Below are 13,096 nucleotides of genomic sequence, written 5' to 3'. Positions count from 1 at the left end.
ATATATATATATCATTATAGGCTGAGCACAGTGACTCACGCCTGTAATCCCAACACTTTGGGAGGCCGAGGCAGGCGGATCACCTGAGGTCAGGAGTTCAAAACCAGCCTGACCAACATGGAGAAACCCCGTCTCTATTGAAAATATAAAACTAGCTGGGCATGGTGGCACATACCTGTAATCCCAGCTACTCAGAAGGCTAAGGCAGGAGAATCACTTGAACCCGGGAGATGGAGGTTGCAGCGAGCCGAGATTGCACCATTGCACTTCAGCCTGGGCAACAAGAGCGAAACTCTGTCTCCAAAAAAAAAAAAAAAATCATTGTAAGTGGCGGCATAGTATTCGATCATATGGCTATACAAGTATTTATTTAACCATTTCCCAATGGTGTTTTAAGTTTTATAAATGCTTATAAATAAATACGCATATATGTCCTAAGTGCTCCTTTTCTGTGTCCCTCTTACTGTAACCTCTGTACCCTGAGTGCAGATCTGAGTTACTAGCAATAAGTAAAGAGGTAGAGATGGGCAGTGATAGAAAGAATGGTGATTGACTGTTAGGAAAACCTCATGTAAGACAGACCTCACATATGTGAGGTGTTTTGGAACTGCTGGAATCACAATCTGGGTAAATGGCAGTCTGCATTTAAGTACCCTCTTCTCACCCTTGTACCTGTAAATGGCTAACAGATCCTTAGCCACTTTTAAATGGAATGGCCAAGAAAGGCAATGTAATGAAGGACTCAAGCTCACCTTCTTGTCTGGACTGAGATTACTGTCTGACTTTCTTTTAAAAAAATAACAGCCTTTTTGAGATATAATTTGCATACCATACAATTAAAGTGTACAATCCAATGGTATATGAGTATATTCTCAGAGTTGTGCAACCATTATCATAGTAAATTTTAGAACATTTTATCACCCCAAAAAGAAACCTTGTAACCTTTAGTGGTAATCCTCCATCACCTTCTCCTGCTATCCTAAGCACCCACTAATCTACTTTCTGTCTCTATAGATTTGCCTATTCTGGATATTTCATATAAACAGAATTATACAATATGTGGTCTCCTGTGACTGACTTTGTTTTTAGCATGTTTTCAAGTTTCATCCACGTTGTAGCATGAATCAGTTCTTTATTAATATTGCTGAATAATATTCCATTGTATGGATGTACCACCTTTCATTTTTCCACTAATCATTGATGAACATTTGGGCTGCTTCTACTTTTTTGGCTTTTATGAACCATGATGCCATGAAAATTTGTATACAAGATTTTTGTGGGCATATGTTTTCATTTCTCTTGGGCATATACCCATGAATGGATTTGATGGGTCATATGGTAACTTTGTGTTTAACATTTAAGGAACTGCCAGATTGTTTTCCAAAGTGTCTATTCTGTTTTATATTCCCCCTAGCAATGTATGAGGGTTCTGTATTCTCCATTATCCTCTCCAACACCTGTTATTGTCTGTCGTTTTTTTAAATAGCCGTCTTAGTTGGTATAAAGTGTTATCTTGTGGTTTTGATTTGAATTCCTCTGATGACTATTGATATTGAGCATCTTTTCAAGTGCTTACTGGCCATTTGTAGCTCTTCTTTGAAGAAATGTCTATCCAGATCCTGTGCCCATTTTTAACTGGTTACTTGTCTTTTATTATTGATTTGTAAAGTTCTTTATATATTCCAGATAGAAATCCTGTATCAGATATATAATTTGTAAGTATTCTCTCCCGTTCTGTGGGTTGTCTTTTCACTTTCTGTTGTTTCCTGATTCTTGCAGGACTCCAGAAAGTTGTTTCCAGAGAATATTATTTTTGTTGGCTGAGACAGGTCATAATACTGTCAGAGAATAAATGTGTAAGAAGCTAAAAATGTGTTTCAACATGAAGAGTTAGGGACAGCACAGCTCTGTTTATGCTGTTAATTAAAGAAAAGGATGTGCACTGATTTGCCCTGTAGAAATCTTGCTGAATTCAATGAAACTATGCTTTTGAGAATACAGGAAATCCAGGGAAATGCTTGCCTCAACTCTGAACATACCATCTCATTCTAATGGCCTTTATGCCTTCAATCTTTGATAGGCCCAAGTTGGCTTACCAGAAGTTACACTGGGACTTCTCCCTGGTGCAAGAGGAACCCAGCTTCTCCCCAGACTCATTGGAGTTCCTGCTGCACTTGACTTAATTACCTCAGGTCAGTATAGACCTTGGGAACAACTGTCTAGATTAGTGTGAAGAATTGGACTAGGATTTAGAAAAAGTCTGGCTTGACCACCTACTCCCTATGTAACCGTGAAAGGATTCCTGGACTTCTTGGCCTGTCAATTTTCTGATTTGTAATATGGAGAAATACCTTTCTGAGCTTCTCAAATGTTATCATGAAGATCAAATGTGAGAACCTTTTAAATGAAAGTGGATGTGAAGAGCAAATCAAATTTAGGATTTTATTTCGGTTCAAGTGACTATTCATAAACACTGGTGTTCACATAGAGTGCATTATATTCAGAACTAATTTAGAAATTGTAATATAGGCCAGGCATGGTGGCTCATGCCTGTAATCCCAGAACTTTGGGAGGCTGAGATGGGCAGATCACTTGAGGTCAGGAGTTGGAAACCAGCATGGTGAAACCTCATCTCTAATAAATACAAAAAAAATTACCCAGGAATGGCGGCAGGCACCTGTAATCCCAGCTACTTGGGAGACTGAGGCAGGAGAATCGCTTGAACCCAGGAGGCGGAGGTTGCAGTGAGCTGAGATCACACCACTGCACTTCAGCCTGGACCACAGAGCAAGACTCCATCTAAAAAAAAAAATTGTAATATAAATGAGAAAATCATAATTTTCAAGATATGTTTTCAAATTTTATATGAAAATGACTAAATTTTTCATTTGCAAGTATTAAGATATTAGAAATACCAGTTGTTCTCTTTATTTTCTTTTTTTTTTGAGACGGAGTTTCATTCTTGTTGCCCAGGCTGGAGTGCAGTGGCATTATCTTGGTTCACAGCAACCTCCGCTTCCCGGGTTCAAGCGATTATCCTGTCTCAGCCTCCTGAGTAGCTGGGATTACAGGCATGTGCCACCATGCCCGGCTAATTTTGTACTTTTGATAGAGACGGGGTTTCTCCATGTTGGTCAGGCTGGTCTCGAACTCCTGACCTCAGGTGATCCGCCCGCCTCAGCCTCCCAAAGTGCTGGGATTACAGGCGTGAGTCACCGCACCCGGCCGGCCCAGTGCTTTTTAAGTTGTTCTTTTTCATAGAGAATGTGAACACTACAACACTAGACAACACTTAGAGATCCTGGATTTACTATGTGTGTGTGTGTGTGTGTGTGTGTGTATGTATATATATTTTATTTTTTTTTCTTTGAGACGGAGTCTCGCTCTGTCGCCAGGCTGGAGTGCAGTGGTATGATCTCTGCTCACTGCACCCTCTGTCTGCCGGGTTCAAGTGATTCTCCTGCCTCAGATTTACCATATATTTGTTTGTAAGATGTGAATGAAACTTTCAGTTGAGGTAAGTTTAGAAGAAAGAATGTATACAACAATATACTTCAAACAGACATAACTAATAATAAGAATTTAGGTCAGTCATTTTACTTTTCTGTGCCTTATTTTCTTTATAAATGTGCATAGGAATAGTACCTACCATGTGGTGGTGTGGTGAAAATTGGAAAAGTTAATACATACAATGTCCTTAGGACAGTCCTCCACATGGTAATAACTCCATAATTGTTAGATATATATTATTATTATTTATTATTTATTTGAGATGGAGTTTTGCTCTTGTTGCCCCGGCTGGAGTGCAATGGAGCGATCTTGACTCACCACAACATCTACCTCCCGAGTTCAAGCAGTTCTCCTGCCTCAGCCTCCTGAGTAGCTGGAATTACAGACATGAACCTCCACATCCGGCTAATTTTGTATTTTAGTAGAGACAGGGTTTCACCATGTTGGCCAGGCTGGTCTTGAACTCCTAACTTCAGATGATCCACCTGCCTCAGCCTCCCAAAGTGCTGGGATTACAGGCATGAGCCACCACACTTGGCCTGGAGGATCTGCTTTCAAGATGACCCAGTCACATGGATGGCTGAATGGTGCTGACCTTGGCAGGAGGCTTCCTTTCCTATGTACGGGGACCTCTCCAGAGAGCTTCCTGAGTATTCGCACAACGTGACAGCTTGCTTCCTCCAGAATAAGTGACCTAAGAGAGAAAGCAAGGCAAAAGCCATAGTGTCTTTTATGACCTAGCATTAGAGTCACATGCCATCTTTTCTAAACTCTCCTATTGGCTATGCAGGTCTTCTCTATTCAATATGGAAGGAAACTTGAATACCAAGAGGTTAGACTTGCTGGGGGGTCACTTTGGAGACTATCCACCACAACTGAATACACACACATATGCCTACCTATTATATAATTTATATATATATATAATCAGGTGGAGATAAGTGCTAAGAAAACACAAAACAGGAAGGGGGAGATATAAAATGTTAGGAATGGGAAGTGAATTAATATTTTAGGTAGGATAGCTAGAAAAGCCTTCTCTACAAAATGACGTCTGAATAAAGATCTGAAGAAGATAAGGAAGCTTGTTATGCCAATATCTGGAGGAAGGAATCCCACATAGAGAAAATAGCAAGTACAAAGCCCTGAGGCAGGGACATGCTTAGAATGTTCAAAGAACAGCAAGAAGGTCAATGGTCAATGTAGCTGGAATGAAATGAGTCAGGGGAAAAGTACTAGGGGATGAAGCCATATCTTATTGGGCTTGGAAGGTTATAGAAAGAACTTTGACTTTTCTTGTGAATGAGGAAGAAAGGCATTGGAGTGTTTCAAGCAGAAGAGTAACATGCTCTCACTTAGGTTTTTTTTTAAAAATCACTCTGACTGTTGAAAATATACTAATCGGAGACAAGGACAAAAACAGGAAGACTGAGGGCTGCTATCATAATCCAAGGGAGAGATGATGGGGGCATGGATCTGAGTGGTAGCAATGTAACTTGTAAGATATGATCAGATTCTGGAGATATTTTGAAGGTAGAACCAATAGGATTTTGTTACAGAGCAGATACGAGATGTGAGAGAAAGAGGAGAGTCAAGGATGATCTAATGGCCGGAGTGAGTTGCTGGAAGGGTGGTGCCATCACTAAGACTGGGATTTCTACTGATAGAGCAGGTTTTATGGAAGTATCACAAGAGCTTCATTTGGGACATGTTAAGTTTGATAGGCATGTTACACATACAAGTGGAGATGTCAAATAGATAATCGGATAGATGGGCCTAGGGTTTAGGAGAGAGAGGTCTTCTGAACTCCTCTAGGCCTCTGTTTTCTCATCAGTAAACAACCACATGGTTGTTTTAAGGAATAATGAAATAACATGACGTGCTTCTGATATAGTGCCTGTTAAACAGACCATATTTCATAAATGGTATCCAAATGGCCCCCAAAGATGTCCACATCATAATTCGCAGAACCCGTGAATATATTATGTTACATTCAAAAGAGCCTTTGTACGTGTGATTACATTAAAGATCTTGAGAGGGAGATTACCCTGGACTATCTAGCTCAGCCCATTTTATCACAAGCATCCTTACAACAGGGAAGCAGGAGGTCAGAGAAGAGAGAAGACGCTATGTGCTGGCTTTGAAGATGGAGGGAGAGGTCACAAGCCAAGTAATGTAGGCAGCTTCTAGAACCTGGAAAAGACAAGGAAAACATTCTTTATTACAGCATCCAGAAGGAACACCTTCTGCTGACCTAGACTTTTGACATCTTAAACTATAAGATAGTAAATGTGTGTTTTAAGCCTCTAAGTTTGTGGTAATTTGTTACAGCAGTAATATGCTACTAATATGAAAGCTATTAGTAATCACGATATTCAGAATCCTGCTTTGGTTTGGAAAATATTTTTTCTTTTCTTTTCTTTTTTTTTTTTTTTTTTTTTTTTTGTGACAGGGTCTCATTCTGTCTCCCACGCTGGAGTGCAGTGGCATGATCTCAGCTCACTGCAACCTCCACCTCCCCAGGTTCAAGTGATTCTCCTGTCTCAGCCTCCCCAGTAACTGGGATTACAGGCATGTGCCACCACACCCAGCTAATTTTTTGTATTTTTAGTAGAGACAAGGTTTCACCATGTTGACCAGGCTGGTCTCAAACTGCTGACCTCAAGTGAGCCACCTGCCTCGACCTCCCAAAGTGCTGGGATTACAGGCGTGAGCCACTGCGCCTGGCTGAAAATTTTGTTTTTCTAAGGATGTTAAAGAAAAAGATTAAATTGTGAAAGTTGAAGATTCCCTACTGATGTGAATGAGGGAAAAAAGTGCCAACCTTGTAGGCACTGTTCCCATAGGAAATTAATAAGTAAATAGATTCAGGTGGCTGACCCTTTCTGATCTTCTGAAATCCATAAGAGAGGTAATTCTAGAAAGTAGAGTGATTACAACAGCAACCTTCTCCACAATTTCCTTAAAATGCCATCTGAAAATGAAGGAATCTTTAGCATTAACCACAAAGGATATGCCTGATCATATTGCAGTTCATTCCCTGATGTTCTCTGTCCAATCAGCTGACAGGACTACAGTGTCCTGCTCCTCTTTCTGTTTTATTTTCTAGGCACTGTCCTCTTTGTTCACAGAAAAGCATAGAAAGCTCTGCTGTATTCTCATAAAGCTTGGCCCCAGCCCTGATGAGTTACTCTATACTCATTCACAGGACAGGCTTTGAGCTCTAGACTTTGGTGGGATACCTCTGACTACCCAGAATACTTGAGGGGGGAAGAGGAATTGGGAGTAACATCTTTATCCTGCTTGCCTTTTAGCTGTAGGTCCAGGTGAGTTTTCTCTATATTTTTTTTAGTACTAGCACCTCAAGGCTCTCAGGCAGAAATAATTAATAGCAGCAAATATTGTTCTATGACCAAAAGAAACAGACACACAAAAATTCTTAAAACTAAAATAACTGCAACCCTAAAACCTACGAAAATATTTTACAACTTAAAAAAATGAAATGTAAATGTGAATCTACTTAAGCATTAAAGAAAACAAAAAAGTTTAGAAAACTCACATTATTCTAAATTAGAAAAGAAAATATTTTGTTAAATAAGAATACCATATTTAAAATCAAAACCTTAGCCAAAATAATTTCTTTTTGAAGTAATGAAAAGATGTGATAGAATAGATTTCAGAATCAACAACATAGAGGATAAAAGAGACACATCTAGAGAATTCAGAAGAATTTAACAAAAGATAAATAAAATGTAAATAAAGATAGCAGACGTGGAAGATATATAACAGAGGTCTCTGCTTTGAATAATTAGTGCTCCCAAAGCACAAGGCAAAATGAAAGCAATAACCAAAAGAAAAAAATAGAAGAAATTCTTCAGACATTGAATAGCATCAGAAATTGTACTTTAACAAGCATGCCATTTTCCTGGAAAAACTGATGAGGAGATAATTCTTTGATGTATCTTGGCAAAGATTTTAAACATCCAGAAAATGGAATCCTGCAAGCTTCCAAAGGATAAAACAAATAAAACGAAAGGTTCCTTTCAAAGGAACTAAAATTATACCAGCCACAAGTAAATGCTATGGAACATTCACATACTAGGATGCTATGTAATATTTATGAAGAATGATTATCTAAATCGCAAGATTCTTAAAGTGTGGTCCAGGGACTCTTGGGTATGGCCTAAGACCTTTACAGGGTCCTTGAGATCAGATCTATTTTCATAATAATAAGACATTACTTGCCTTTCTCACAAATGTGTAGTGGAATTTTCCGGAGACTGTAATATGCTGTGTGATATCATAACAGATTGAATGCAGAAGCAATAGGAGAATAAGAATGCAGCTGTCGTCTGTTAAATCAGACAGTAAATAACTTTGCAAAAATTTAAAACAATTGCACTCTTCTCACTAATTTTTAAATTTTTTATATAATTATTATTGCATAAAACATGTATGCTAACATGCAGTGAGTTTATTATTTTAAAACGAACTAATAAAGAAACATTTTAAAGCTTGCAGTGATTTTGTTTTGTTTTGTTTTGTTTTTTTTTGAGATGGTATCTCCCACTGTTGCCCAGGCTGGAGTGCAGTGGCACGATCTTGGCTCACTGCAGCCTCCACCTTCCAGGTTCAAGCAATTATCCTGCTTCAGCCTCGAAAGTAGCTGGGACTACAGGCTTGTGCCACACCCAGCTAATTTTTGTATTTTTAGTAGTAATGGGGGTGGGGGGCACCATGTTGGCCAGGCTGCTCTCAAACTCCTGACCTCAGGTGATCCGCCCGCCTTGGCCTCCCAAAGTGCTTGGATTACAGGTGTGAGCCACAGCATCTAGCCTTGTAATTTCAACACCCAGACAAAAGCTTGCAGTTTTAATTTCTAATACAGTAAATATTGATAGATATAACCTATATAAACAAAAGCTTTTTGGAGTTCTCCAGAATTTTTAAGAGGGCAAAGGGGTCCTAAGACCTCTTCGAGAACTGCTAGTAGAAATCCACATCTTTTGACATAGAAACCATGATATAAAATTGTGTATACATTAGCCAAATTAGAAAATAATGTGAGGTGGGCCAGGCACCGTGGCTCACGCCTGCAATCCCAGCACTTTGGGAGGCCAAGGTGGGCAGATCACTTGGGGTCAGGAGTTTGATAACAGCCTGGTCAACATGGTGAAACCCCATCTCCATTAAAAATACAAAAAAATAGCCGAGGGTGGTGGCATGCACCTGTAGTACCAGCTACTCAGGAGACTGAGGCAGGAGAATCACTTGAACCCGGGAGGCAGAGGTTGCAGTGAGCCAAGATTGTACCACTGCACTCCAGCCTGGGTGACAGTGAGATTCCGTCTCAAAAGAAAAAAAAAAAAAAAAAAAAAAGGAAAATATTGTGAGGCTATATGCATTAAAATGGCTTTTTTCTTTTAAATGGGGGGATGATTTTATAAATCTGTAGTGTAGTGTATAAAAGGAGAGAAAGTCCAGAAATATGACATTTATTTCCTTCAATAAATCAAGTAGATATTGTTTTAATTTACAATGGTATAATAAGTACAGTTTAAAGAATGTGAACTATTTTAAGTATTTAATGTCAAATGCATAAAAGGATGCTTAGGATCCAACATACTTCAGAAATTCAAAGCACGTGAGACAATTTATTGTGCAAAAGACAAAATAGGAAGCAAAGAAGCCTAAAATATAGGAGGAAATCATAATAGTGTGAAATGAGTCTGTAAATTTGAGGGTTTACAGAAACTTAAAGCATGTGGGGGAATATTGAATCATTTTGTGGCCCTATTTGCAGTATTGCCTGAAACCAAGATTATTGGAAGAAATCAGGAAAACTGGCTTTGACAAAAAGAAATAAAACGAACTAGGACTGGCCTTTTCCCAAAGCACTGCTTAAAGAAATATCACTATTTTTAACATGCAGAAAAGAGGTAAAAACAGTAAGAATATGATGGGGTTTTGATTTGCATAGAAAAGGTCACAGTGAATTAGAAGAAAGCTAACATTAGAATTAAACACCTGTCTTTTTGAGTAGTCTGCACAATTTTAGGAAAACCTGAATATGACATTTGGAAAGAGTTCCATGTGGAAAAAAATTTTAAAGGTTAGGAAAGAAGCTATCAAGAAAATTGGAGAAAATTGAGATTACTCAGGTTGGAGAAGAGAACTCTCAGCCTCAGTTCCCTTAGGGCACACAGGGTTCTTATCAGAGCACATTGGACAGTGGTTGTCATCTACACTTAACGGTGTCATAAGAAAAAACAAATGTAAATTACAGCCTAAGAATCTGGATTGGATATACAGAGCCATGTCTTTAGATCCTTAGTTCTTTGAAACAGGATAGAAGTCCAGCTACGCATCATTTAACAACAAGATATATTCTGAGAAATGATCATTACATGAGTTTGTTGTTATGTGACCACCATGGTTTACTTACACAAACCTAGATGGTATAGCCTACCACACCTAGGCTATATGGTGTAGCCTATTGTTCCTAGGCTACAAACCTATACAGCATGTTACTTTACTGAATACTGTAGACATTTGTAACATAATGGAAAGTATTTGTGTATCTAAACACATCTAAACATAGAAGAGGTACAGTAAAAATATGATATTGTAGGCCGGGCGCGGTGGCTCAAGCCTGTAATCCCAGCACTTTGGGAGGCCGAGACGGGCGGATCACGAGGTCAGGAGATCGAGACCATCCTGGCTAACACGGTGAAACCCCGTCTCTACTAAAAAATACAAAAAAACTAGCCGGGCGAGGTGGCGGGCGCCTGTAGTCCCAGCTACTCCAGAGGCTGAGGCAGGAGAATAGCGTGAACCCGGGAGGCGGAGCTTGCAGTGAGCTGAGATCCGGCCACTGCAGTCCAGCCTGGGCGACAGAGCAAGACTCCATCTCAAAAAAAAAAAAAATATGATATTGTAATCATATGGGACCACCATCATATATGTGTTGTTGACAGAAATGTTATTATATGGTATATTACTGTACTTGGAATCCCATTGACTCTGTTAGAATAGTAGTGATACTCTTCCAATTTTGTGAAATCCAAGCCAGAAGAAATCATTGCAGCTAAAGAAATTTTTAGTCCATCTGGGAGTAGCTCACATTCTCCCTGCTTAGTTGACCTCAAAATCCTTTTGTAACAGTATCCAGGTTTCCAAGTTCCATTTTGTGTTTGCTTGGTTCCCTTAACCTGGGTAGGCTGTTCACTCTCTCCTTACCAAAGTGATTTTATACACAGGATACTTGACCCCGGAAACCACTTATGTACTTCCTACCCTACTCCTTACTCCAGGAGGAGTTCTGAAAGCCTGTTTTCAGAAATACTTCCAGAAAACTGCCCAAATACTGCTTTTCAAAGAGACACCTACCAAAAAAAAAAAAAAAAAATCAATGAACTTTCTATTCAATCAAGAAAACTCATTTGTAGTTCTCTGAAGCACTAATAAGAACCAGGAATGGAAGGTTTGTCTCCGACGGCATCCACCAACACTGTAAGTGCAGTGAAGACTGTGGAACTGTTGCCACCAAGATGGATTTGATGGTTGCTTTTCAGAAGGCAAGATGGTACTGGCAAGAAAGCAAGCGGTGTGTCACTGTCTCCTTCCTTCTGATCCTGGGGTAGGGGATGCTGATGTCCCCTACCTCTTACCTCAGAATATGCCGATCAAATTGCATATTTACAATGGGTGAAGAACTGTCAAGGCAAATTTAGGAATGGTGCAAACCTTCATCAAACTTCCATATCCCCTATTGCTGACATTCTGTACTGGAGGATGCCAATGGTATGACTGGATGCTAAGTGTACCAGCACCACCACTGCCAGACACTAGATGTTGGCAGCTGTGAAATGAGGTTTAACCTGTTGCTGCTGCTTAGTGTCACTAACTCCAAGCTAAAAACCCTCAACAGAGCACTCACTTCACTAACTGGGGTCATGGGCCACACTCCAGCTGCCACAGTCAAATTGTCAATTGTCTAATCATCTGTGTCCTTTTCAGCTTCTGTAGTAGGAGGCAGGGCTTCAAAGCCTACACAATAGCAATTCCACAAACTAAGGGAAGAGTTGAGATGCTGGGTAGCCAAAAATTGGCAGAAGTCCATCCCATTTGTCCTATGTAATTTTAATTATACCTTATAGAATGTCAACTTAATTTTTTTTCTCATTGAGCTAACTATATTTATGTCTGGGAGCTATCTTTTTTTAATTTTTTCTCTCTTTTTTTTTGTTTTGTTTTGTTTTGTTTTGGAGATGGAGTCTAGCTTTGTTGCCCAGGCTGGAGTGCAGTGGTGTGATCTCAGCCCACTGTAATCTCCACCTCCTGGGTTCAAGTGATTCTCCTGCCTTAGCCTCCTGAGTAGCTGAGATTGCAGGTGCCCGCCACCATGCCCAGCTAATTTTTGTATTTTTAGTAGAGACAGGGTTTCACCATGTTGGCTAGGCTGGTCTCAAATTCCTGACCTCAGTTGATCTGCCCACCTCAGCCTCCCAAAGTGCTGGGATTACAGGCATGAGCCACCGTGCCTGGTCTTTTTTTTTTTTTTTTTAATAAACCAACCACAGCCAATGGTGTATGCTAGGGATAAGATAGATACTATATATTACTCTGCTGCTACTACCTCTATTATTATTATCAAAAACTAAACATCTCACTTTTCTATAGAGTTCTATGGAGATTTGTAGTTCATAAAGTACTTCTGTAGAGAGTTATAGAATATAAAGAGAATCTATTATTCTCACTTAATACTCAGAATTACTGAGATAAGCATAATTATTGCCATTTGCTGATGAGGAAATGGTGGTCCTGGTGCAGTTCTTCATAATCACACAAATAGTGGAAACTAGAGCTGGAGCTTGAATCCAAGTTTCCTGGTTACCTTGGTGGTGATCTTTCTACTCTGTCAGTCAGTGTGGTTCTTACTTATCTTATTCAATAATAGATGTTTATATCCAGACAGACAGCCTTTCCTACTAGAGAGGGTGATGCTTTTGCTTTAATCTTACATTGTTCTTTGATTGTTTTGTTGTTGCTGTTGTTTATTTCAGGAAGACATGTTTTAGCAGGTGAAGCACTCAAGCTGGGCATTCTAGATAAAGTTGTGAACTCAGACCCAGTTGAAGAAGCAATCAGACTTGCTCAGAGAGTTTCAGGTAAGAAAATAATAAAAATAGCCAAAGACTGTAAACAAGATACATGTTCATTTAAATAAGGAACTCCTAAATATCTTATGGTACATCCATGTGATGAAATATGATACTGCTTAAAAATGAATGAGAAACTGTACTGATATGGTATGAAGCCCATGATACATCATTAAGTGAAAAAAGCATTATTGTATATAGTGGTTTGCCATTGGTATAACAAAAAGGAGGGGTGGGATAGAACATGGGGAAAATGTATATATCTAACTGTTTATGCATAAAATATTTCTGAAGAAATTCACAAGAAATGTTTAATGGCTGCCTCTGGGAAGAGGGCTGGTCAGCCAGCAGAAGCTACTGGAAGGAGACTTTTCACTGTTTACCTTGCTGTAGCTTTTAAATTTTTTTTTTTTTTTTTTTTTTTTTTT

The 13,096-nt window shown here is 39.2% G+C and overlaps 1 protein-coding gene across 1 annotated transcript in view; it reads left to right on the top strand.

Annotated features, from left to right (window-relative positions):
• Positions 1–13,096, top strand: part of EHHADH (enoyl-CoA hydratase and 3-hydroxyacyl CoA dehydrogenase) — an 81,122-nt gene that overhangs the window by 35,171 nt on the left and 32,855 nt on the right. The window contains exons 4-5 of the mRNA XM_017866348.1: positions 2,081–2,192; positions 12,573–12,677. Coding sequence (XP_017721837.1) covers positions 2,081–2,192; positions 12,573–12,677 — 217 coding nt within the window. The remainder of the gene's footprint in view (positions 1–2,080; positions 2,193–12,572; positions 12,678–13,096) is intronic.

The sequence above is a fragment of the Rhinopithecus bieti genome, unplaced genomic scaffold (assembly GCF_001698545.2).
Source record: "Rhinopithecus bieti isolate Rb0 unplaced genomic scaffold, ASM169854v2 scaffold_2432, whole genome shotgun sequence".
NCBI classification, from domain to species: Eukaryota; Metazoa; Chordata; class Mammalia; order Primates; family Cercopithecidae; genus Rhinopithecus; species Rhinopithecus bieti.
This window is presented reverse-complemented; position numbering and strand designations above follow the sequence as displayed.